Consider the following 25,199-nt stretch of genomic DNA (forward strand, 5'->3'; position numbering starts at 1 on the left):
ATTTATAGATATATACAAAGCCTTTGATACTGTGACACATGATTTTTTATTTGATGTATTAGATTTTTTTGGTTTTGGTCAATACTTTAAAAGGGCAATACTAACTTTATATAGTGACTGCAATAGTTCAGTTAAACTTCCATGGGGAACTACTCGTAGATTTAGCATCTCCCGGGGCATAAAACAAGGAGACCTTTCTTGTTTCTTCTGGTCATGCAAACTATGGCTTTATATATATATATATATATATATATATATATATATATATATATATATATATATATATATATATATATATATATAATGACTCGTTTCAAGGTATTAAAATTATGGAAAAAGAAATTAAATGTTGTCAGCTAGCTGATGATACTGCTATTTTTTTTAAAGACATTTCACAGGTTAAAAATGTTATAGAGTGTCTCAATATATTTTCTAAAGCTTCAGGATTATCTTTAAATGTTAAACAATGTACTCTTTTTCCACTTAAAGACAATGATACTCCTTTAACTGAATTTGAAAGTATTCCGTATTGAAGTTACGTACCTTGGTATCAATATCTGTAAAAATCAAGTGCAATCTAATTTACAACCCCTTACAGTGAAAACAAAAAAGTGATTTGATATGTGGCTCATGAGGGATCTATCACTCAAAGGTTTTTTGTCCAAAACTGAGGGGCTGTCTCGTTTAGTCTATCCTGCAAAGGTGTTAGATGTACCAAAATCTTGTATAAAAAAATTGATTCAACCTTATTCAACTTTATATGGAAAAACAAGTCACACTATTTAAAAAAAAATATTTTATGTAATTCTTATAATCAAGGAGGTTTAAATGTGCTTGATTTTGATACTTCTAATACAATCTTCAAATTGAACTGGATTAAACACTATATTAAGAATACTGATAAACTATGGTATATCATTCCAAATCTTATTTTTGAAAAAGTTGGTGGTATAGAGTTCCTTTTAAAATGCGACTTTGAGGTTAACAAGCTCCCCATTCAGCTATCCAATTTTCATACAATTTTCATTTTATGTTGGCTTCTTATATACAAACATAACTTCTCCCCTCACAAACAGTTAATTTGGAATAATAAAATTGTTAAATATAAGTATAAATCAATCTTCAATGACAATTGGATTAAAAACAATATTCTAATGGTCTCACAACTGATGAATAATGAGGGTTACTTACTAACATATACTGAATTTTTAAACATATTTAGGATTCCAATAACTCCAAGGGAGTATAGTATTGTCTTTGATGCAACTCCAGAAGGTTTATTGAGACTCTTGAGAGGTAGTAGTGAACCTCATAAGCAATCAATGAATAAAAAACAGGTCTTGTTAAACAGAGTTGATATAAAAGATAGTAAATGTAATAATAAGTTCTTTAGATGTTTGGTTCACTGCCCTGCTATGCCCCGAAATTAATATTTTTGGAATGAACATTTTGACCTTTCGGAATCCTGTACATTTTGTAAAAAGGATACTGAAACTGTCTTACATCTTTTCCTTGATTGCTTGTATGTGAAGTTTTTTTGGATTGATGTGGAATATTTATTTAATATGTTGAGTGGAATTAAAATATGCATAGAGAAAAAGGATGTTTTTTTTTTATTATGACAAAAAAGAGATAGATAAAAGTCACAGTTTTGTGTTAAATCTTATTTTTACATACATAAATGTAAATGGTCTGAAAGGATACCCAACATCTACCATTTTAAGGCTGACATGAAGATTTACTTTGAAACACTGAAAGGACTTTCAAACCGCAAAGCAATAAGAACTATGGACATTATCAAAGAATTAAATTTCTCTTCTTTATTTTAATTATATATGTATACCCCTTTCCGTTATGTTTTTGTGTATGTGTTCTTTTTTTTTTTTTTTTTTTTTTTGTCTAATGATGCTTTGTAATCATTTAGAATATAATTTTTTAAATATTTGTATTTCACTGTATTACTTGATGTATAATTCTGGAAATAAAAAATACAAAGATGCCACAATCCTTATATCTATGGTTCAGCCCCTCTCTCGCATTCTCACTTGTGAAAGGTTATCCAGTTTCTTCAGGAATTTAAATCCTGGTGGTTTTTACAACCATCGGGTGTGCAGGATTGTGGCATCTTTGAATATCCATTGATTATTATGGTGAATGAGGTCAAGTTGACCCTTCCAACATGGCGGACGCGTCTACATGCTTGGAGCTGTTGAATGAGGCATCTAGCTATAGACCCCTTAAAAGTTTGTAAACATTGCAATGTCTTCGGGTGGGCGGGGCTTAGCTGGAGGCAAAAAGAGGCGCGGACGCAATGTTGACAAGCGTAAGCTAGCACTTTTTAGGAGGGATTTATTAAACATGAATGCAGAAGAAGTCTAGGAACTGTCCGAATATGTACAGTCACTGACTCTGTGGGACCGTGACAGCTATTTTTGTAAATTAACTCTCGCGGATGGAAGCAGGCTACCTGACCCGTATGCCAGACGGCCATATTAATTACTTTTGGGTGGTTTGGGGAATTTTGTCAAGGCATATTTTGTAATGTAACCTCTCGCGGGGCTAACTATCAGGGCCGGCTTTGCCGACAGGCGACACAGGCGGCCACCTGGGGCGCCATCTGCTGGACGGGGCGCAAAATTGCAGAATTAAAAAAAAAAGTTAATTAAATGTATGTATCGTATTATGAAAGCTGCGCACACGCTGTACACTTACTGTGCACTAGTCCACACACTGCTTCTATTTTTCCATTTTCTTTTACTAGATTTAAAATCCTAAAAAAAGACTGAGTCACTCTGACAGGCAGTTGTCAAACTCACGCGCGTTGCCTTTGCAACCGGGAGTGGCGCGAAAACATCTGACAGCTGGTTTTAGCGCTTTAAATGATGAATGCAAAATGCAGTTTTCCTACGAGGCTCCCGATGAGCAGCTTAGTGATGCACTGAAGAGAGTTTATTTTTTCAATGCAGTTGTTGATGTGTGCATTCATCTCTAAGAGAGAGAACAGAAATGATGGGTGACATTGCTAGCAAGTTTAGTGTTCTCACAAACTTCCCTGATCTCCCAGCTGATGAGCTTGTGAAGCAAGCTAAAGAACTGACCCACACCTTGACCTTTGGAGATAATTGAGACTTAGATGCGGAAGAACTGATTGTGGAGATGCAATATTTTCCAACTTGGCCGAAACCCAAAATGACAACGCTTGAACTGCTGGTGTTTCTTGAGGAGAAAACCCTTAAGGAAGTTATCCAATCTATGGATAACTTAGCACTGATAATTGCCGTCACCACTCCAGTGACTGTGGCATCTGCTGAGAGAAGCTTCTCCAAACTCAAGCTAATAAAAACATATTTGCGATCCACAATGTCTCAGGAACGTCTCAGTGGACTGGCATTAATAAGCATCAATCAGGAAGTGTCAAAACAAATTTCATTTGATGAAACCATACATGCCTTTGCTGCTAGGAAGTCCAGACGAGTTAAGTTTTGAATGACATTGGAAAGTGTTTGAGTTTGAGATTATCTCTGTGTAAATAGCCCACAACCTTTTCTAACTCTGCCAAACCTAAAATGAAAACACTATAACTGCTTTTCCTTGAGGTGAGTTGTTGTGTGAACATTTAAAATAAAAAATGAATAACTATGGAATAACTGTGGAGTTGCTTTTTCCAGGGGGGGGGGGGGGGCACTCTCGCCTTGGGCACCAAATAACCTAGAGCCGGCTCTGCTAACTATGATTAGTAATGTGTATTATTTTAAGAGACCATTCAAAGGATGGCACACACATCTATCGCTGTATGTTTGTTTAACATTAAAACTAGCTAGTGCGCTGAAGGTTGGCGACTTTTCACCTATAAAACAGAAACTTGCTGATTTACTAGATAAAACCAACACACCAGTTCAAATGCATAGATTATTTAACCTGATATGAAGTGTGCACTGCAAACACGAGCATTATTTATGATCATCTCCGTCCAGTCTGTACGCCGTATTGCATTCAACCACAATTGTCTTCTTGATTTCTGTGAAGGAATGTCTGCCGGGATCCGGTAAAACTTTAGTTTTTTAGTCCTTCTATTCTGGCAGCCAAAAACACAACGAGAAGACATTTTAAAGTCAAAACCTCAAACTTTTAGCGCACCTGCTATGAGTTCTGCCTTATGTTTTGCTTCCAGCTACAGCGGTGATGTCACAGTGACGTAGGCGATTAAGGGGCCTATATATATCTATGATATATCATAAGTCTGCCAAAACATATTCCTGTTGTTCCAAAAGCGCCACCTGCTGTCAGGGAGTGAATTTGCGTTCTCATTCAGCCAGTCTGCCGTTTCTGTTTCGTTCAGATGTTTAGAATAGTTGAACAAAAATGAAGTCAGACCATTCTGTTCTTGCTTCAGATTTTTTAAATTATATATTCTAATTTAGATTAAAACCTGCTCATGCTGCATGTATACAATATCTTTGCTTTGATTGTGATTAATAAATAGTGGTTGCCTCTAATTTTAAATGGAAAGCGTTTGTTTAGGATTTCTTTTAGTTTTGTTTGGGTTTTGTTTTAAAATTTCAGTTTTATTTTTGTTATTTGACATATCTCATTGTCACAAATAAATGTGCAGCATTTTGTCCAAGCAATAATAAAAGAACACAACATACAGAACTAACAAATATTGCTACCATGCAATCACATAATGATTGCTGTTAATAGTGTTCATCGTCTGGTTGACTATGTCTTGTATTAATTTTTCAGAAATTTCTGCCATATGCACATAAACTGACAGTCACCACTTATAAGCTACTACTAAATATTGTAGAAACTTAATTTTCTGTAAAGTTGCTTTGCAGTGATTTGTATCGTAAAAAGCACTATACAAATAAACTTGACTTGAATTGAACACCTTTTTTTATAATCTGTCATAAATTTAATTTTGTAAAAAATAAAAAAGATCGTGAGTAAATCGTATTGTGAAATCGTTGCTGTTATTACTATTATTTTCTAAAATAACTAACATGTAACATAAAAGTAGCCTACATCATATGTGATGTTTCTGTTTCAGCTCCACAGCTCTCTGACACGCAGCGTATCTACGTTAGTGTCTGAATTCGTTCACTTCATTTATTTCAATCCTTTCTGATATGGTGCACTTAAATGCCACACTAAATTGGGATTAGTGAATGATTGAGTGATTTCGGACACAGCTTCAGTGTCGCTGCCAGCAGGATGATGACAGTGTCGCTGTCACTGTCAGCAGGATGTTGCCCTTTTCTTGCATCAAGTCTTCCCAAACCTGCGCGCGCGCTCTCTCTCTTCACTCGCACACACTCTAAAATACTCTCTATGAAGGTCACACACAGATTCTGTGTGTAAGTGGCTCCAGGACGAATTCCACTGTCTAGAGAGTTGCATGCTCCTAGTAGCCAGAGGTTCACCTGTTGTTGACTGGATTAAGTTTGCTATGTAGGTGATCTATAGGTAGCCTAGATTGTGTTACCAGGCCACACATTTTGTCTGTTTTATTACCAGGAACTATTTCACACTGGTTTCGTAGGTGAAACAACTTCCTTGATATCAGTAACTTGATCTGTTGTTCTATGTGCAGCAAGCCCTAAGAACGAATATCGTCTTACATTTACAGTGAGCTGGATGTAAATTGTATAATAACTCTAAATTTAATGAAAGCAAAGTAGGACTTCCTTGTCACGTCTTTAATTCGAGCGTCGGAAGGCAATTGGTCTAGATCTGTCCAGATGAGACGTGATCTGAAGGACTATTGCCTGGCGCTGCTGTCAATCCGGTATGGGGCGGTCGATGTAAGCCTACCGGACCGCGCGAGGCACCGCAGCGCACGTCCGACACCGGAGGAGAAGTTGATCGGTGTAGCTTTTTATCCTCTCCAGCTTGCTTTGGATTGTTCGTACTTCACCGGGGAATTAAAGGCAGTAATTTGTTTGCAAAGACATCTGCTGAATAATGCCGGACACCAAAAAATTCATCGAGAACCTGTCTGGAACAGGGATGTGCATTGGCGTCCTGACAAGTGGTGGAGATGCTCAAGGTATATATATTATTTTTTAACAAACATATCAGTATATCAAAGCTCGCAGTGGCAGATTGACTTATTTACAGCTATCGATTTAATCATTACACATCTATACAGAGTCAGTGTAAAAGATGTTAAAAGAGAAAGGTGACGCAGTCCCGGGCCTCTAAAATGACGCTCAAATGACTTTCATAGCGAGTCCGAGATATGTGAATTGTTTAGTTTTGGAACACGTCTTAAAATTGTAACATTTTCAAATTTTAAAATAGTCTCGCACTCGATGAGCGTCATGACAACGCGCAAACTTGGTGCGCTCGAGGGAGTTTCGCACCTGGAATTAAATATTTATGCGATTACATGACGCAGCATTTACATTTACATTACATTTAGTCATTTAGCAGACGCTTTTATCCAAAGCGACTTACAAATGATGTCAATGGAAGCAATCCAAAATAACAAAAGACCAATGATAGGCTACAGTATAAGCAATAATACATGGAGCAATTCCAAGAGGGTGCTCGGGCCCTAGCAAGTGCTATAACAAGTCTCAGTTAGCTTAAAACGCATTACACGTAGCAAGGGCTTTTAAATAATTTAATGAATAAAAAGAAAACAAATAGCATAGAAACAAGAATAGAGGAAGCTAGCGTTAGAGTGTCACGATGAATATATCAAGGTGAAGAATGTGTGCGCATGCCTACGTGATGGCAGGCAAGTATTAGCGCAAGACTGCCATTATGCCGTGATCACGTGGAAAAAAACCCGACGGCATCCAAGCGTGAGTGCGCGCGGGTTATAAAATGCATGAATGCGCTTTTTAAAAGCACATCACCTGCCGCTCGTTGATTCTGTGGCGAGCGTTTCAGATTGAACTCGAGAGAGAGAACATAGGAGTGGCGTAATTCTCTGTGATGCAATGTTTGACTTTCTTCCTTTTCATCTCAGTTAACGGGCAAGTGTATGGAGTTTTGCCTATTTACTGTTTGTTTATTCTTGAATGCGCCTGAACGTTTCCCAGACCAGCAAGACCAATTATAGGTTTGTAAACACGCAGGATGCGCGCGCATCATGGTTGCAGAAAAACCCGGGAGCGAATTGCCTTTACGGATAGAGAATTAAACGGATACAGTATAAAATTGTAAGGTTTAAAAAGATTGCCGATTATATTGATTAGATATCCTTTTCAAAACGTTCTCTGCATATTACAAGAGCTTGTCATTCAGCGATAAGCACTGTTATTCAATGAAATTGACGTTAGTTAGTGGGATATAGTCTTACAGATCCGGAATAAAAGAATGGTAATAACAATAAAAACGTAAATTTTACTTTATATTTCAAAATTCTGACTTTATTCTCGCAGTTCCGAGATTATATCAAACATATAATAAGGAAAAACAACTCGTCATCCTCTCTGTCCCCTCAGCTCTTCGTTTTTTTTCTCAGAATTGACAAACTCAACTCAAATTATTTTTGAGTTAAGTCGAGTCATAAAGTCTGAATTTGGATATATAAACTTGCATTTGCAAGGAAAAAGAGTAAGAATTGTGAGACAAAATAAGTAAATTTTATGTAAAAATGTTAATAAGGTTTGCGCGGCTAATACAATACATAATTGAGCAGCAAATGTGAATATTATGTAGACCTATTGTTTAAATCAAATGTATGCTTTAAAAGTAGAGTAATCATAGCAGTTTTCATCTAAAATATGTCAATTTAAACGTCAGCGTTTAGCTTCAAATGGCGTCTTTGACCACAGTATTCTATACAAATTATTTGCATTCCGATCTTGACATCAAAAGGCACAATATATATATATATATATATATATATATATATATATATATATATATATATATATATATATATATATATATATATATATATATTATTATTATTATTATTATTATTATTTTTTTTTCTCTCTTATTCCATGGATTTTACCCATTTACCTCCACTTGTTCCCAGTGCTCTTCTGCAACCACTATCCACGCGCATCTTCAAGTGACGTAACTGTGACGTCTACTGTGAATTGGTCTATAGTTTTATGCTCAATAATTAATTAAATAGAAACCGGATGAATTCGAACCACTTCTGTATTACACAGCTACTGCTAGAGTTTCCACTTTGGACCCTTTTTACCTTTTAGTTGGATTCTGGCTCTGATGGCACTATGTTTCCTAGCAACAGTTTCCAGGCAGCAGCCCTCCCATCACTATGGGTTAGGCTGGACATAACCTCAGGGGAACAGATGCTTGATTCAACTTGTCAGGTCGCAGCACTGTAGGGAACATACTGAGGAGTGCCTCCAGTTTCATGTATTAATTTGTCACATTCAAGATCCTAAAGATGATCTATACTATGTATGATGCATTACAATTAGAAAATTGCCCGTTTTTCTCTCTTATTTTGTATTTCTTCATATAGGTATGAATGCTGCTGTGAGGGCAGTGGTCAGAATGGGAATCTATGTGGGAGCAAAAGTTTATTTCATCCATGAGGTGATTTTTCTCTTTCTTATTTCTCAGATCTAAATTACAGAAACCCATAATAATAAAAAATAATACAATGTATTAATTATGTTGTATGGCTCAAGGTCATACAACAATTTTAATGTCATTCTCTGACATGTTTTCATGATATTGACATTAGGTAAGCAGTATTATTTTCTCTGGATCTCAAACACTGTACTTGAAAGCTTGTGAGAAAAAAAGGTGTCCATTCTGTGGTTGCCTTGGTAAAAGGAAAATGATTCAGCTTTTTGATGTTGCAATGATTGGTTCTTTGTCAGGGCTACCAGGGCATGGTAGATGGAGGTGTCAACATCAAAGAAGCATCATGGGAAAGTGTTTCCAGTATGTTACAAGTGGTAAGCATATTGCTATATTAAAGTCACTTCACTTTAGTCACTTAATAACACACAAAAATGAGCAACCATACAGAAGACGCATTGCAGGGTTGTTGCATAGAGCTGCATGATTCTGGATATTGATTTAGATTTTTTTTACATGATTCTCAATAGAGGTCATGATTCTCCTGTGGTTCTGAAGGAAAAACATTACACAAACTAAATAATTTACAAGAGGTTATGATAAAAAGCTAATAAATTCAGTCTAATTAAAATATTTATTCTTAAAAAAAACATTTGAATCACTCATAAACACTTCATTTCTAATTGAATGAATCTGTTTTTGAACAAATCTTTTGAATAAATTATTTAATGACAAAACATTTTTAACAGTAGAACAGTAAAGAAGATTTTTAGCTGAAACTGTGGTCTGTGGTAATTCATACATCTGTGGCTGCCGGCTATGACTCTTGAATATATATTTGAATGAAACAATCACTCTGTGCAAGAAACTAAATTTTATTTCCAACATGATTACCTGTAAATCTGTTTCTTTTCCACAAACTAGTTCATTTGAACTGTTTCAGTGAACTGGTCCAAATCAATAGTTTTGTCACCACAATCACACAAGATGTAATGATTTGAAATGGGGATTACAAATTACAAATGATGATTTAATTAGATATTTTGATATATCACAATGAAAGACATCAATTATTATATCTGAATTATATTTTCTTAATGCCACTGTGTATGTGTGCAGGGTGGCACTGTGATTGGCAGCGCCCGCTGTAAGGATTTTCGCACCCACGAGGGCCGTTTGCGTGCGGCTCTGAACCTGGTGCAGCGTGGCATCACTAACCTGTGTGTGATTGGTGGAGATGGCAGTTTGACCGGGGCTAATCTCTTCAGGGAGGAGTGGAGTGGACTGTTGGATGAGCTTGTCCAATCAGGTAGCAGAGTGGGAGGGGCTTAAACATGGAATGAGGATTTGTGATTTGTAAGCATAGCTTAATATTCATTTTTATATTTATCCCCCAGGTGAAATAAGTGAAGAGGCTTCCCAAATTCATTCTGTACTGCATATCGTTGGGATGGTGGGCTCTATAGACAATGATTTCTGTGGGACAGATATGACCATCGGCACTGACTCAGCACTGCACAGGATCATAGAGGTGGTGGACGCCATAATGACCACGGCACAAAGGTACTGTATACTAAAAATGACAATACACAGAAAATCCTAGTGATAGAGATAGATATATCTTTCTAAACATTAAAAAAAAAAATTTTGTCTAGTAATGTAAATGCATTTTGAATATAAAAAACATTAGACATTTTGAATGGTTAAATCCTGTCATCAAAAAACATTCATAATGTTTGTCTTGCAGCCATCAGAGGACCTTTGTGCTGGAGGTCATGGGAAGACACTGCGGGTAAGACCCTCGACTAGAAACATGCATTACACTTAAAAAATCAGCATTAAACAGTGTGTGTATGTGTGTGTAGGTATCTAGCATTAGTCAGTGCTCTTGCATGTGGAGCTGACTGGGTGCTGATTCCAGAAATGCCTCCCAAAGATGGCTGGGAGGAACAGATGTGTCATAAACTATCAGAGGTAACTCACTCACACACATAAACATGCACACACAAGCCTACTGCTATGCTCAGATTAACTCTGATACAGAGGTTATTAACCTAAGTAATGAAATTATTCAGATAAGTGATAGTATTACTTTTATTACATCTTTATTTACTTTTTTACAAATTATATAAAATTTAATAAATAAATAAAATATTGTTAAAATTGAAATGTATATAGGACATATAATAGGAAGTGCATGTGTTTATGGTTGTCATTAATTAACGTTTTTAGTTCATTGGGATGATTCATTTAAATGAACTGGTTCAAAAAATATGATTCACTGAATCCTTTGAATCATCGTTCAGTTGTGTTCATGGAACTCTTTGTGCGTCATTCTCTTTTTGTAGCAAAATGAGCAATTAAATTAACAAAATGAATTAAATAACAATTTAGTGTTGTTTAATTAGTTTAGAATTGAAAGAATTTTTAGTTTAATTAATAACTTAAGTTTGATGCTGTTAAGAATTGATTTCTTTATTGTTTTTGTGGCAGAAAAATGCTTCTCTTTTCAACTGAATTATGTAATCTGGTATTTAGACAATTTATTAGCTTACAGCTTTAATGTAGTTAGCTATCTTATAGTGTAGTAAACCTTTTTTTAAAGAATAGCTTGATAATTCTACTTGAAATTAAAAATAGCTTGTGGTTTGGCTAGCATCAGTTTCCCAGGCTTCCCAAGAACACAGTCCCACAACACACTCATGCATACATTCGAATGCACACACACAGCTTGTTTCAGTCCTCCAGTGTTTGTCCCGCAGAGCCGTTTGCGAGGTTCTCGTCTTAATATAATCATAGTGGCCGAGGGAGCCACAAACAGACATGGAAACCCCATCAGCTCTAATGCAGTGAAGGATGTGAGTATTTCCTCCCTGTTCTGACCAGTGTGTATGTGTGTACGGATGTGTGTGTGCACACTTTTTTCCCCCTTGTAGAATCGCGCTGATAAGAAACGGCTTAATATCATCATAGTAGCTGAAGGTGCAATAGACCAAAGCAACAAACCCATAACCACAGAACTTATAAAGGATGTGAGTAATGCACAACTACAGCCCATACATTACATTCATGCAAAATGAGCTTAGAAATTACTTCTCTTACACTCAACAAATAAAAAACACGTGTATTGGATTTGAGTTTGGGTAGAAATTGTCTTATTGTATAAATGTGTGAGTTTCAATATTATATTTCCCTTCATTTACTGGACTGATTGTAACAGCCTTTAAGTCACCGTTGTCATGCCACAACAGCTGAAGTCTGTCTACACTGGACACAACAAAGCGACCATTACAAATCGTTTAAGTTTTTTGTCAGTACGTCATAAATAGAACGAGGCAGCAGTTTACTGCCTGGAATTTATCATGCTGTAACACGCCACATCCACTGTAGACAGCATCAATGATTATAATGGGTTCTATAATAATTTGTTGCGTCCTGCCAGGTGTATGTACAGTTTCTCTTACAGCAATTATGTCTGTGGTTATGTTTGCTGAGCTTGCTTTTAATAAACCCTTTAGAAATATTGCTTTGTTTATGCATCTGTGTTTTAATTCATGGTGGAATCCAGTTCAGTCCGACATCAAAAATAGATCCATCTACACTACCGTTCAAAAGGGTCTGAAAGATTAAATTTGTTTTTGGAATTTTAGATTTATATATATAATTGGCACTTTTATTCAGCAAAGATGCTTTAAAATCAAAAGTAACAGTAAAGACATTTGCATTGTTACAGAAAAATTATGTTTCTAATAAATGCTGTTCTCTTCAACTGTCTACTCATCAAAGAATTCTGGTTTCCACAACAATATTAAGCAGCAAAAACTCTTTTCAACACAGATATTAATGAGAATGTTTTACTGAGCAGCAAATCAGCATATGAGAATGATTTCTATAGGATCATGTAGGAAATTCAGCTTTGCATCACAGAAATAAATTACATTCTAAAGTCTGTGTGAACCGGAAGTTGCTAGCGAGTTTATTTCAGCGTAGTGACGTATTTCCAGTTGAAATGGAATATTGAATAGAGGGTATGGTTTTATGTGTGCACTTCTCCTCGCTCTCTCTCACATAGCAATCTAACAGTTGGAGGGATGCGTTTAAGAATATTCTGCCAAGGCGTCAACTGATGTCATTAGAAACGTAATGCCATTCCAGAGCGGAAGTAAATGTTTATTAAATGAAGATTATCAAGACAATTCATTTCAGCAGATTAACTTGCACGTATTAATTGTTTACATCAATACTAGCAGTGTGCGCTAGTAAAGTAAATCGAGTCTATTTTGATTTCATGCAGACATTCAGCATATTGTGACAGAAAACAGTTATTTTCAATTGCAATAATATTTCACAATATTAGTATTTTTACTTTATTTTAAATCAAATAAAAGCTGCCTTGGTGAGCAAAAATCTTACCAAAAAACTTATCAACCCTAAACTTTTAAACAGTGGTGTATGTCTGCCATTAAACTTTTAAATTCATGATCTTGTTTGAGAAACATCTGTATTTGATTTGAAGTGAAGATTGTGTGTTGACTCTCTACTGCAGCTGGTGGTGCGCTGTTTAGGGTTTGACACGCGGGTCACCATTCTGGGTCACGTCCAGAGAGGAGGAACACCGTCTGCCTTTGACCGGATTTTGGTATGGTCCTAACTGAAAAAATCCCAACTGTATTTGCTTGAATTGGACAAGATCACTTTGACATGGTGTATTCAGATCTCTGTCTCGTCCCTTTTCCTCCGTAGGCGAGTCGTATGGGAGTGGAAGCCGTCCTGGCCCTGTTAGAAGCGTCTCCTGGTACTCCAGCATGTGTGGTGTCTCTGTGTGGGAACCAGGCTGTCAGGGTTCCTCTGATGGAGTGCGTTCAGATGGTGAGAAAGTAACTCGGTTACTGAATGTCTTTTGGGTTTTAAAGTTTATGGTGAAGCTGATTAAATCTTGGAGCCTGGCCTAGTGGTTAGTTCACATGAGTTCCTATTTCCTGTCTTCTTTCCACATCTGTATTAGTAAAAGAGGTTAGAGGGGCAAACATAAATAAATAAATAAGCATGATTGCATTTTTATTCCAGAGAATTGTCCTAAAACAATTTCCCCATTCTCAAATATATGTACAAATGTTAAATGTCAATTTATAAAATATATTATCATATGAAGTAAAAACATATTCAAAAGTGGAACAATTTCATATATCTATATGAATATATCAGCCTGTTTCTTTGTTGTATTGCAGACACAGGAGGTCCAGAAGGCCATGGATGAAAAGCAATTTGAAAAAGCTGTAAGGCTGCGTGGCAGGTAAACCACCGAGCAGATGTCAAAAGTAAAACTGTTTTTGTGCTTTTAACCCAACAGAAAATGTCTGAATGATTTTTAGATCCTTTCTCGTTTTTCTTTGGAAATTTTAGAAGTTTCGAAAACAACCTGAACACTTATAAACTCTTGTCTAATCACCAAATGGACTCTGAACTTCCACATGTAAGTGAAAATGACTTATTATTGTTTATAATATTGTGTATAACATATTTGCTCTGATTCTGCCTATTTCTGTGACACTGACAGCTCAATATCTTTATTTATTTTCTTTTGCGGGGATGAGGATGGAACACAGGAAGGCTGTTGTTGTATATGTACATGGAATCCTGATTGGGGTTCTGATAGTTCCTTTTCCTGTTTATTTTCCTAATAAGCATTTGATTGATTTGTTCCACTTAGAAAATATATATTTCCCCACTATGTTCAATTGTTCTACTTCAATGAAAGGTTCAATTTTTGTGAATTTTTGAATGAAGGATGTGAGTGAAGGGAGACTGAATCATCTTTGTACGTAGTCATGATGTTTTCTGAAGTGATTTACTCACAAACACACAAACGCAGCTTAATCCAGGACTTTGTTCGATTAGAATCCAAATTGTTCTGCTTTATAAACATTGCACAAGTCTGACTCATTTTGAAAAGCAGGCCTGATTTCATGAATGACAGGATTCGGTCAGAGTTGAGTTTGATTTAGATGTTGTGTGATGATGCTCTCTTTTCTTCTCTAGAGCTCATTTAATGTGGCTGTGTTGAATGTTGGGGCTCCTGCGGCTGGCATGAATGCAGCCGTGCGTTCGGCCGTCAGGGTCGGGATCACCGAAGGCCACACTATGTTTGCTGTTAGTGATGGATTTGAGGGATTCTGTAAGGGACAGGTAAATATAGCACAAACTAACAGACCATAATGTTTAATCTGTGTTTGTTTAATTATGGGTGTTGACGATGTTTTATCATTTATTTTGGACATTTTCCAAATAGTTTTTATGTAGATATTTAATAGATTTAATCTTCTCCCAGACTTTCAACTTCAAAACAGGAAAAGCCATTCTAAAAATATTATAGAACATTTTTAGATATGATAATTTAAACAAAGAGTGAAATAATTCTTTATTATATTTCAGAAAGCATTGTGTGAAAATTAGTTAGATACAGCTTTTTATGTTTACAAACACTTTTACTACTAATAAAAGCTTTTTTAACAAATCAGGGAAAATCAGCATAATCAAAAACCAACATAAATAGCACTTGCCAACAGAATATATTATTATTAATAATATAATTAACTATAATTTATTATGCAAAACTTCCAATCAAGTTGTAATTTAATTTTGGCAAATTATACAAAATTGTTAAAATATTATGTGTATTTTATGAAATTAGCCCTATCAAGGAGTCTGGCGTTTTATTCTAAAATTGTTTAAAATGTTTAATGTTGTCAAATACAATACATGATTAAGATGTGGTGGAAATGACATTACGTTTTTATAAATAATTTTGCTAATAATCTGGTGGCAGAAGTCTGCATATGGACGTGTGCATGTAAATCAGTCCCAACCCAAATGAGATAAAGAGTCATGATTACAGTAAGCCCATTATTCCATCCCACAATCCCCTGCTGCATTGTGCTCAATGCCATAATTAACCTAGTGCAGAATTACAGATCCATTCTATTCTACATTTCTCTTTCAGAGGAAATGCTGATAATGGTGATAATGCATCTTTGCCCTTCAAATGCTTGTTTGAGGCCTTTTCTTGCTTATTTGGACAATTATATTTCCATGTATGTGTCTCCAGCAGATTCACAAATTTCTCTGTTGCTTTGTGTAAAAGATGAAAAGATGAAGAGATACTGAAATTAAAATTCAAGCAAATATCCATATCACCCCTACCCCCCCAACCCCTGCTTTCTCTCTTAGATAAAAGAAATCAAGTGGGGTGATGTTGGGGGCTGGACAGGCCAGGGTGGGTCTCTTCTAGGAACAAAAAGGTAAGATTATATTTCTAAAGGCCTTTTGTCAATAAAAAAAGACACTGATAATCCTGTATGCAATTAATAAGATGCTTTCTGGTACCCTAAAATATCATTTTCAGAACTCTCCCAGCCAAGCACATAGATAAGATTGCAGAACAGATGAGGATTCACAACATCAACGCTTTACTGGTTATTGGAGGTTTTGAGGTAAGTCATGTAATATATAATATATAATAATATATTTTGGTACATGTTTGGCTCTATATAAAATCAGTAAAATAAGATTTTGATTCTATGTTTCTACTAAAAAACAAGTCCATTCAACTCCTTTTCTCAGTGATAACACTGTTTTATCATTTATTATTTATCATTTACAGGTGAAAAGATTTTCTGTGTTTCTTTATTCCCAGATATACATTGGCTTGTAAAAAATAGCACTTTAATTAATACTTATGAGACACAACATCTCATTCTATTGGATTATTTGTTATTTAAACAAAAAGTATCTTACAGTTTAATAAATAGATAAAAGTCTATGTAACATATACTACTAAAGTTTGGGGTTAGTAAGATCTAAAAAAAAGGGGTACATTAACCCCTTAACTGTCACTCACATTTTTGAAGATAGACTTGAATGTGCATGATACAAACCTACATTTTTATAATTCATGACTGAAAACATTTTGTTACATGATTTTGATGTACCATTTTCATGGTAATGCAATGTTTGAATTTAAAATGGGTTTCAAAGGATGAATTTTGAGATTTTATGTTTTCAAGTGATATATAATTTCTGATAATTTCTAAAGTGTGATAGAGAAAAAGAAGACCTTTTTTTGACAAAGGTCAGAACTCCTGTTATGATGTAGGTTTTTGGGGTGCATTCTTTCCATAAATTAATCGATTACTTTTCCTACATAATTTTTAACAAAAAAGATTTGTAAAATATCTATTAAGTAGTCTTATTAAATTATTTCTAAAGGATTATGTGACACTGAAGACTGGAGTAAAGATGCTGAAAATTCAGCTTTGGATCACAGTATTTAATTATATTTGAAAATATATTAAAGTAGAAAATATTTATTTTAAATTGTAAAAATATTTCACAATATTAATTTCTGTATTACTTTCTGTATAAATGTAGCCTTGGTGACCATAAAAGACTAAAACATTAAAAAATCTTACACACCCCAAACTTTTGAACTGTAGTGTCAAACATCTTAAAGTGCCAGAATGTAACACATACACCAAGTAAAAATTCTTTATTAATACTTACAGTACCTTGCTACCTTCATAATCAAAGTGGGCATGGCTCTCTGCCCCTCCTTCTCCTTAATATTACCCATAATTCTAGCCAGTGACCCATAAGACCTTGCTCTGACCGCAGGCTTATTTGGGGCTGATGGAGCTGCAAGCAGCTCGTTCCAAACACGCAGAGTTTTGTGTTCCCATGGTGATGGTCCCGGCCACTGTGTCCAACAATATCCCCGGCTCAGACCTGAGTATCGGGGCAGACACGGCCCTCAACGCCATCACGGACGTAAGACAGCACACACTCGTGCCACTCGAGTTTGTCTGTTTGCCAAGAGCACGGTCCTGTTAGTGAGATATGCTGAAAGGTCAGGGGTGATGATGACCAACCTCCCAGTCAGGAAACACACAGGTCAGACTAAAATACCTGAAGGTTAAACAACATTTTCTGGGTTGCAGCATGAGTCAACCTTATGTAAATTTGCTGTTTGCTAGAGTGAGGTAGAGCTGCATTTTGTAGTTTAAGTAGAGCCGCATTTGTAAGGTGAGAGTGAGCTGTTTAATAGTTAAACAGGTAAATTTGTGCTTGGTAAGATGTTGCAGTATTAAGTATGTTTACATGTTCTGGTTCAATGCATATAAATGCTTTATCTGACTAAGCATACACACTCTTAAAATTAAAGGTTCTTTATTTGCATCTAAAACAATGCAACCTTTCCATTGCACTAAAGGTTCTTTATAGTGGAAAAAAAGTTATTTATATTAATAAAAAGTTCTTGCAACTAAGAAAAAAAAAAGGTTATTTTAAGAAATGTAAACTGAAAGTTTATTCTTTGGAGAACTGAACTCCAAATTGTTCTTCTGTGACATTACTGCAAAGACCCCTTTTTTAAACCTTTCGAAGACAACTAATGTGTGTTTAGGAGGAAAAATGTTTAAAATGTTCATTTTTAGGCTGGCCTGCCCCAGTGGTCTAACAGTACTTGTCGATGTCTAGATGATTGAGATGGGTATTCAAATCAAATGCAATGCACAATGCTACAGTTGTAATAATAAAAGAGTGTACTATATAAGGAGCTAAACATTTGACAACTGTTTTATAAGAATAGAAATGGAAAAGAACAGGCATTAATATCCAGTGATGCAAAATACTTCACTTTTTCATTGTATTTCATTGTTTTGAAAAAAAAAAAAGGCTATCGTTAATTCATAACCGAAGACAAGAAAAAACAATTGTGAATATGTGCATATTTTAAAATATAAATATTATTTGCAAATAGTTCAAACTTAATACAATAAAGTCTAGTTGTTTTACTGTTTTACTTTTCCTTTTGTTCCCTTAATTACCTTTATATTCTGTAATTCCTTTAAATAAAAAGATCATTACTTATTTGGTTTGATCCACCCCAATGTTCATGACCTAGTTATGGCCAGTATTTAAATGGTTAAATACTTTTTGTGCATCTCTTCTGTCTTTCATGCCATGCACTTAACATTAAGGCTAAATATTTTAACTATATGTACATGACATTTTAAACGGATTGCTTTTGTCCAGCTGAAACTTTTAAAGTGCATGTGAACATACTTTTTTCAGTAGGTTGACTCACAGTTCTCTAGAGTTTAGTATTGTAGCATGAAGTAGGTAGGATGAGATATGTGTGTGTGATGGGGAGGTTGGTGGTCACTGCAGCCTGACTGATTCAGTGTGTCTGGAGACAAACGCATGTGGTCACACAGCACAACCTAGTCACCCAGTTTCACACCTGACTCTATAACTGTGTGTTTGTACCTTTTGTGTGTGTTTATATAGCGAGCCTGGTCCAACACAAGGTGTTTATCATCACAACATAGCATATTCATTCTGAGATCCAAATTGCAACATATAATTGCATTTTATGTTTGATTTATAATGCATGTTATGCGAAAACAGTCTCCTGTAATTTTATAAAATTGTATTAATTTATTATTAATCTTTTGCCCTTTGAGCTCGGTTCTATATATATACTGTAAATACTCTGAACAAACAAACATGTAAATTAAAGAGCATTGGGAATTAATTTTAAAGTTCAGATGCATGAAACATATTCTGTCCATAGACATTAAGTCAAATCAAATGTAACTGCAACTAATGACATGCTGTTTTGGGCCAGGCCTGGTGTCTTGTGTGTTTCTGTCTGCGTGTGTTTGTCTTGATGTGCTGTTTAGGGTCTGGTTGTGCTGCAGGTTAGTCTGGTTGTGCAGGTGTATTCAGTTGGTCGCACTTTTCGGTTGGTCGGTTTGTTTATTTCTAAATCATCTAAATAACTCGTGTCAGCCACTGTTTAGCCAATGCCACGCCCATGTCACGAGTTGGAGTTCCATCTGGTGGTCAACTTTATAATCCATCTAGTCGTCTTGAGCAGACCGGGAACAATTTTACCCCTCAAAACAACCAGAAAGGACAATGTATTCCATCCTATTTAGAGTACACTAGTGAGAGAATAAGTGAGCAGTTTTCCTAATGCATGTGCACTGCTGCAGGCCTTTGAGAGTTTGCTGCAGCTGGTCGATGCCCGCAGCAGGTATGAGGAGTTCTGCGTGCCCATGTGCATGCTGCCCGCCACCATCAGTAATAATGTGTCCGGCACTGACCTCAGCATTGGCGCTGACACTTCCCTCAATGCCATAGTGGAGGTAAGATGCACCACCCTCAGTCAGAATGATAGATGTTACGCTGATGATCAGCACACCGGTGAGATGGAAAGAGAGAATTTGTCAGATTGCATCTTTAAAAGTGCCCTACGTTGTTTTTGGTTAAATGAGCTGAAAATGTACTCACCTTCAGGCCATCCAAGATGCTGAAGATTTTGTCTCTTCATCTGAGCAGATTTGGATTATAATAACTATCATTATTATAATAATCCACACCACTCCATTCCATCAATTAATGTCTTGTGAAGTGAAAAGCTGTGTGTTTGAAATAAATAAATACATTATTAAGATGTTTTTAACTTCAAACCATTGGTTTCATATAAAATATCCTCTCTATGTAATTTAGCTTCCTCCAGTGAAAAAGTAATCTAGTCTGATTCAGGAGAGAAATATGCACAGAACTATTGCTGTTTACAAGCAAAAATGCAATGTTTATTGATGGACTGAAGTCGTGTGGATTATTGTGATTTGTTTATCAGCTGTTTGGACTCTGACGGCACCCATTCACTGCAGAGAATCCATTGATGACCAAGTGATGTATTACTAATTTTCTAAATCTAAATCACACACAGAATGTTTTTTTTTTTCTGTCCTGATATATATACCATGAGATAAACAGCTTTAGATGTGAGTTTATAATCTGTGGTTATATAGCATACCGAACTGTATTTGTTCACTACAAGAACAGATTAATGTGCTGATCTGAAATGTTTGTATATTTTCCTAAGTTGCATTGCAAACATGGATCATCACAAATAAAGGAACTGCAGCCAAAATGAGAAACCACATGCATGTCCTCTATAGTTGTAGCTACACTGTGTCTTGTGCTTGCATGTGACGTCTTGCACACAGGTCCAAAATTAACTCTCAACAAGTGCCAACTGTGAGTAAAACATGCAACATTATAGATGGTGCAAGTTAAATTAATAATAATTTAAATACTTGCTGTAGTCACATGTATAATTAAAAAAACTTTACCGTAATAAAGTATATCTGACTGCTATCATTTAAATGGTATAAGGGGGGGGGGGGGGGTGATCAGTTGAAATAATATTTAATATATATTAAATTACTTAATTAAATATTATTTAAAGGCCATTATGAAATATTGAAAAATATATTTTATTTGTTTAGAAAAAGTTACTAATGTATCTAGTATATATATATATATATATATATAAATTATTCACCCACCATTGACCAGTTAATTTTGGACCATGCTTCTATACCCGTGTTATAAACTTGTGTAATATCCTATATGTCTGAGTGTTTACGGTTGTGTCAGAACTGCACTGGCTAAGTGGTTATGTTTCAGTCTTTAACTATTAAAATGTGTGTCAGACGTGTGATCGTATAAAGCAGTCGGCCAGTGGAACCAAGCGGCGCGTGTTTATCATTGAGACGATGGGTGGTTACTGTGGTTACCTGGCGACGGTGGGTGCCCTGGCGGCTGGAGCGGATGCAGCCTACATCTATGAAGAGCCGTTTGACATCCGAGACCTACAGGTGAGAGACACTGTACCTTACTATTATATATATAATAGTATATATGTATCTACGTATAAATTGCATTGTACACCTGCAGTGTAACTTTGTGGAATGGACAAGGTTATTGAATATAGCTCTGTCCTTCTGAATATAGCTCTGCATTTATATATAGAATCATCTTGTGATCTACACTGGCAAACACATCACTAACTTTTTTTTTTTTTTACCAAAACTAAAACAAAATGGTGACTGAAATTATGTGGAATTATGTTAAAAAAATGTTTGTGTTTTTTCCCCCCATAATTTGCATTGAACATTTGCATTTGAAACGCAGGTTATGTTTGAAATATCACAAAATAGCCATTTATGCTCACCAAGGCTGGATTTATTTGATAAAAAAAATGCAGTAAAATCAGTAATGTTCTGAAATATTATTACCATTTAAAATGATTTTATACTTTCTAATTTTCTATTGTAATATATTTTCAAATGTAATTTTTGTAATTCAGCATCATTACTCCAGTCTTCAGTATCACTTGATCCTTCAAAAATCTTTTTAATATGCTGATTTGCTGCTGAAGAAACATTTCTTAATTTTATCAGTGTTGGAAAAAGTTGTGCTGCATATTTTTGTGTAAATAATGATGCATTTTCAGGATTCTTTGATCAATAGAAATGTCAAAACGACTGCATTTGAAATAGAAATCTTTTATAAAGTCTTTAGTAACTTTTGATCAATTGAACACAACTTTGCTGAATAAGTATGACCCCCCCCCCCTCCCCTATATGTAAATATGTAAAATTACATATAGCTAAGTAGTGTGGTAATATTTCATACAGTAGCCAAAGCAGAATCAATTATTCTTAATAGATGAGTATAAAAGGTCAAGTCTGCCCTCTTCTGTCAGACACTGGCTTTACAGTGTACCCTTCTTCATGTCCTCTGTCTGCTGCTCTGTTCCACACGCAGGCAGGAATATATAGCAGTGTGTACTATTTAAGGAAGGAGAGAGAGAACTTCAGCGTCATGCTGAGTTTTTATGAGTGCTCTATTTTTTCAGTCTAACGTCGAACATTTAACTGAGAAGATGAAGACCAGCATCCAGAGAGGTTTAGTAATCAGGTATGATCTAGATATCCTAAGAGCATCAGTACACTGGGTTCATTCATGTGCATCATGTAGTCCTGTATGTGTAGAAGCAGTGATGTATGATTGTGTGTGTGTGTGTGTGTGTTTTACAGGAATGAGAACTCCAGTGAGAACTACACCACTGACTTCATCTACCAGCTGTACAGTGAAGAGGGCAAAGGAGTCTTTGACTGCAGGAAGAACGTCCTGGGACACATGCAGCAGGTACACACACACACACACACACACACACACTCAAATGCAGTTGTGAACGTGATCAGAATGTTGTTCATCTGCCGTCTTGTGATGTTTTGTAGGGTGGTTCTCCTTCCCCGTTTGACAGGAACTTTGGCACTAAGATCTCAGCTAAAGCCATGCAGTGGGTCTCCAGGAAGCTCAAAGAGTGTTACAGAGAAGGTAAAGAGAAATCACTGCTAGAAAGAAGCAGACTGGGATTGTGTGAAGTCAAAGCTGATCTTAAGTACAAGAGCAACAGAAAACATACATATTCAACACTGCTGCAGGACATTACATGCTGAAAAATATTAAATATTCTCCAAATATTTAATATGTATAGTATAATGTTTTAAATAATTAATTGAACATGTATATATATATATATATATATATATATATATATAATTAAATTAAATACATAAATATTTGTATTTTTGTAATGATAAATTTTATAACAAATATATACAAAATATTAAAAAAATATGTTAATATAAGAAATGTTTGGTCTTCACAGTCACGTAGTGTTATTTTATTTTGCTCTTTGTATTTTGCTTTCCTCGATTGGCTCAGATGAAGGTAAGTTATTTGTAACTCAAAACTGTATTGTTCCAGTTCACTTAAAGCGCATTATGGTTAAACCTTTGGCATTGTTGCACTGCTTATGGACTTTGTTCAATACTATATTTTGTGTATTTTGCAGGACGTGTGTTTGCGAACACAGAGGATTCTGCGTGTTTGTTGGGGATGCGGCGAAGGGCTCTGGTCTTTCAGCCTGTCATACAGCTGAAGGATGAGACGGATTTTGTGTAAGAACACACATGCATGCTAACAAACATGCTTCACAAAGCTAAGCACAAAAAATACTCGTTTTTCAAGGCTACTCTTAAAGATTCTGTTTTGTAACATTTTACTTTTTCCTCTGAAGTCAGCCATGAATATTAGTATTGTAATTTTACAGTTGTACTATACAATAAAACTCTTATTATTTTTCTTAAATGCTCATACAATTTTTTTATAGTGAAATATAACAATTGTAATATTTCTTAATTTAATATTTGTATGTATTACAGTCATATTGATGCACAAATCACTAAATTAGCCAAATTGTGCAGCCCTGCAAACTTGGAGCATTACAAATATAGATTTTTTAAATCACAATAAAAATAAAAAAATAAATAAAGAAATAAAACTGTAATGTTAAAAAGAAAGTTTCTTGCACCAAAAGCAGTCATAATTTACTCTTCGATTTTCTCTCTTACTTTTAGAATTCAAAATTCTGTTTTATAATTTACCTGTAAAATGATTTTACTGGTGTAGCTCAGTATCAGGACAGACCAAGTTCCTAAACATTGAAAAGCCAAGAACATGTAAAAATGATGACGTTAGTTTTTAATTTTAATAAATGGGTCTGGGTGGACCTGAGAGGGAGTTTGGAATTCTGTCTATGTCTTCATAATACATTCATTGTTTTGAACTCAAAAGAGCAAGGAATTTATGTTCCCCATTATATAAACTCCCTTAATAAAAAAAAAAAACAAACAATTAAAAAAAAAAAAACATTTTAAAAAGACGAAGTCTCATCCTTTGACCTGTTTTTTATTTTTTCAACCTTTGATAATTTTTTTTTTGCAGTCACAGGATCCCGAAGGAACAGTGGTGGCTCCGACTGCGTCCACTCATGAAGATTCTAGCCAAGTACAAAACCAGCTACGACGTGTCCGATTCGGGCCAGCTTGAACACATCGTTCATCTGAAAACTAAAGACATCTCTGCCATTTAAAAGCAGCAGTCACGTGTCAAAGTAGTCTTGCAAGTAATACTGAAGGTGAAGACCTGTGATTCTATAGTCTTGACCAGAACACATAATCATGAACAGATCACATTAAACTGTAACCATAGACCTACAGCCACAAGATTCTTCAATATAGTAGCTCAATGTGTTGTGATTGACAATCCATACGCTCAAGCAAGTAGCTAATTATCCCTTTTAAATGGGGCCAAGTGGTATATTTTGTGAATATGCAAGAATTCCATATATTTATTGTAATAGAGCTTATTTTCATTACAGAGGTATCTGTATGAATGCTCCACTGGCTTATATAGTGACATAATTTCACAACTGCACCTTATTTAGTTGAATTGGTGTCTGAAGGAGTTGTCTAAGCTACTGTTCTGTGTTGTTTGTTAGTGCAGGCACATCGTAGCAAAATATATTTTGTTAGTGTTTGTGTATGTATGTGAGTGTGTGTATATATATATATATGTTATTAATGCTGCATAAACTCCATATAGAATGTAATCAGTGTGCCTTGTCATTTTTTTTTAGAGCACAGCTGTTCAGACAAGTAATTTATAATTGTATAATGATTTGGAGTAATTGGATCAATTTTTTTTAAAGGTATTTAAAATTATTTCAATTTTTTTTATAAAAAAAAAAAAAATTAATAAAAAAAAAAATACTTACTGCCCAGTACACAGTGTATACTGCCTCCTATTTTTTTAGAGAATAGTGGGGGAACATGATGAAGATGAAACATTAACTTGGAGAGTGTTGCATTCTGGGAAACAGTATCCCATGCAATGTCTTCAGATGCATA

At 35.2% G+C, this 25,199-nt stretch overlaps 1 protein-coding gene across 3 annotated transcripts; it reads left to right on the forward strand.

Annotated features, from left to right (window-relative positions):
* Positions 1-5,793: 5,793 nt before the first annotated feature.
* LOC132154532 (ATP-dependent 6-phosphofructokinase, platelet type-like) lies at positions 5,794-24,901 on the forward strand. 3 transcript variants are annotated; one of them, XM_059563124.1, is made up of 23 exons: positions 5,794-6,049; positions 8,459-8,532; positions 8,823-8,900; positions 9,643-9,832; positions 9,921-10,086; positions 10,271-10,315; positions 10,389-10,497; positions 11,460-11,555; positions 13,070-13,162; positions 13,267-13,392; positions 13,752-13,816; positions 13,927-13,996; positions 14,563-14,709; positions 15,751-15,821; positions 15,926-16,013; positions 17,194-17,346; positions 19,578-19,730; positions 21,090-21,254; positions 22,298-22,359; positions 22,479-22,590; positions 22,683-22,782; positions 23,303-23,408; positions 24,235-24,901. In XM_059563124.1, exons 1-23 carry the CDS (start codon positions 5,965-5,967, stop codon positions 24,380-24,382), a joined length of 2,502 nt encoding a protein of 833 aa, XP_059419107.1. In that variant the 5' UTR covers positions 5,794-5,964; the 3' UTR covers positions 24,383-24,901. The 3 variants fall into 3 exon arrangements, with proteins under 3 accessions (XP_059419107.1, XP_059419106.1, XP_059419105.1); XM_059563123.1 differs by lacking the exon at positions 17,194-17,346; XM_059563122.1 differs by lacking the exon at positions 19,578-19,730 and having other exon boundaries at positions 5,799-6,049.
* Positions 24,902-25,199: the final 298 nt, after the last annotated feature.

Source organism: Carassius carassius, chromosome 12 (genome assembly GCF_963082965.1).
Source record: "Carassius carassius chromosome 12, fCarCar2.1, whole genome shotgun sequence".
Taxonomy (NCBI): Eukaryota; Metazoa; Chordata; class Actinopteri; order Cypriniformes; family Cyprinidae; genus Carassius; species Carassius carassius.

Coding starts and splice junctions, on each gene's coding strand:
- LOC132154532 (XM_059563124.1), top strand. CDS start 5,965: ATGCCGGACACCAAAAAATTCATCGAGAACCTGTCTGGAACAGGGATG. Junction 13,393..13,751: donor TGATGGAGTGCGTTCAGATG/GTGAGAAAGTAA, acceptor GTTGTATTGCAG/ACACAGGAGGTCCAGAAGGC. Junction 15,822..15,925: donor TCTCTTCTAGGAACAAAAAG/GTAAGATTATAT, acceptor TATCATTTTCAG/AACTCTCCCAGCCAAGCACA.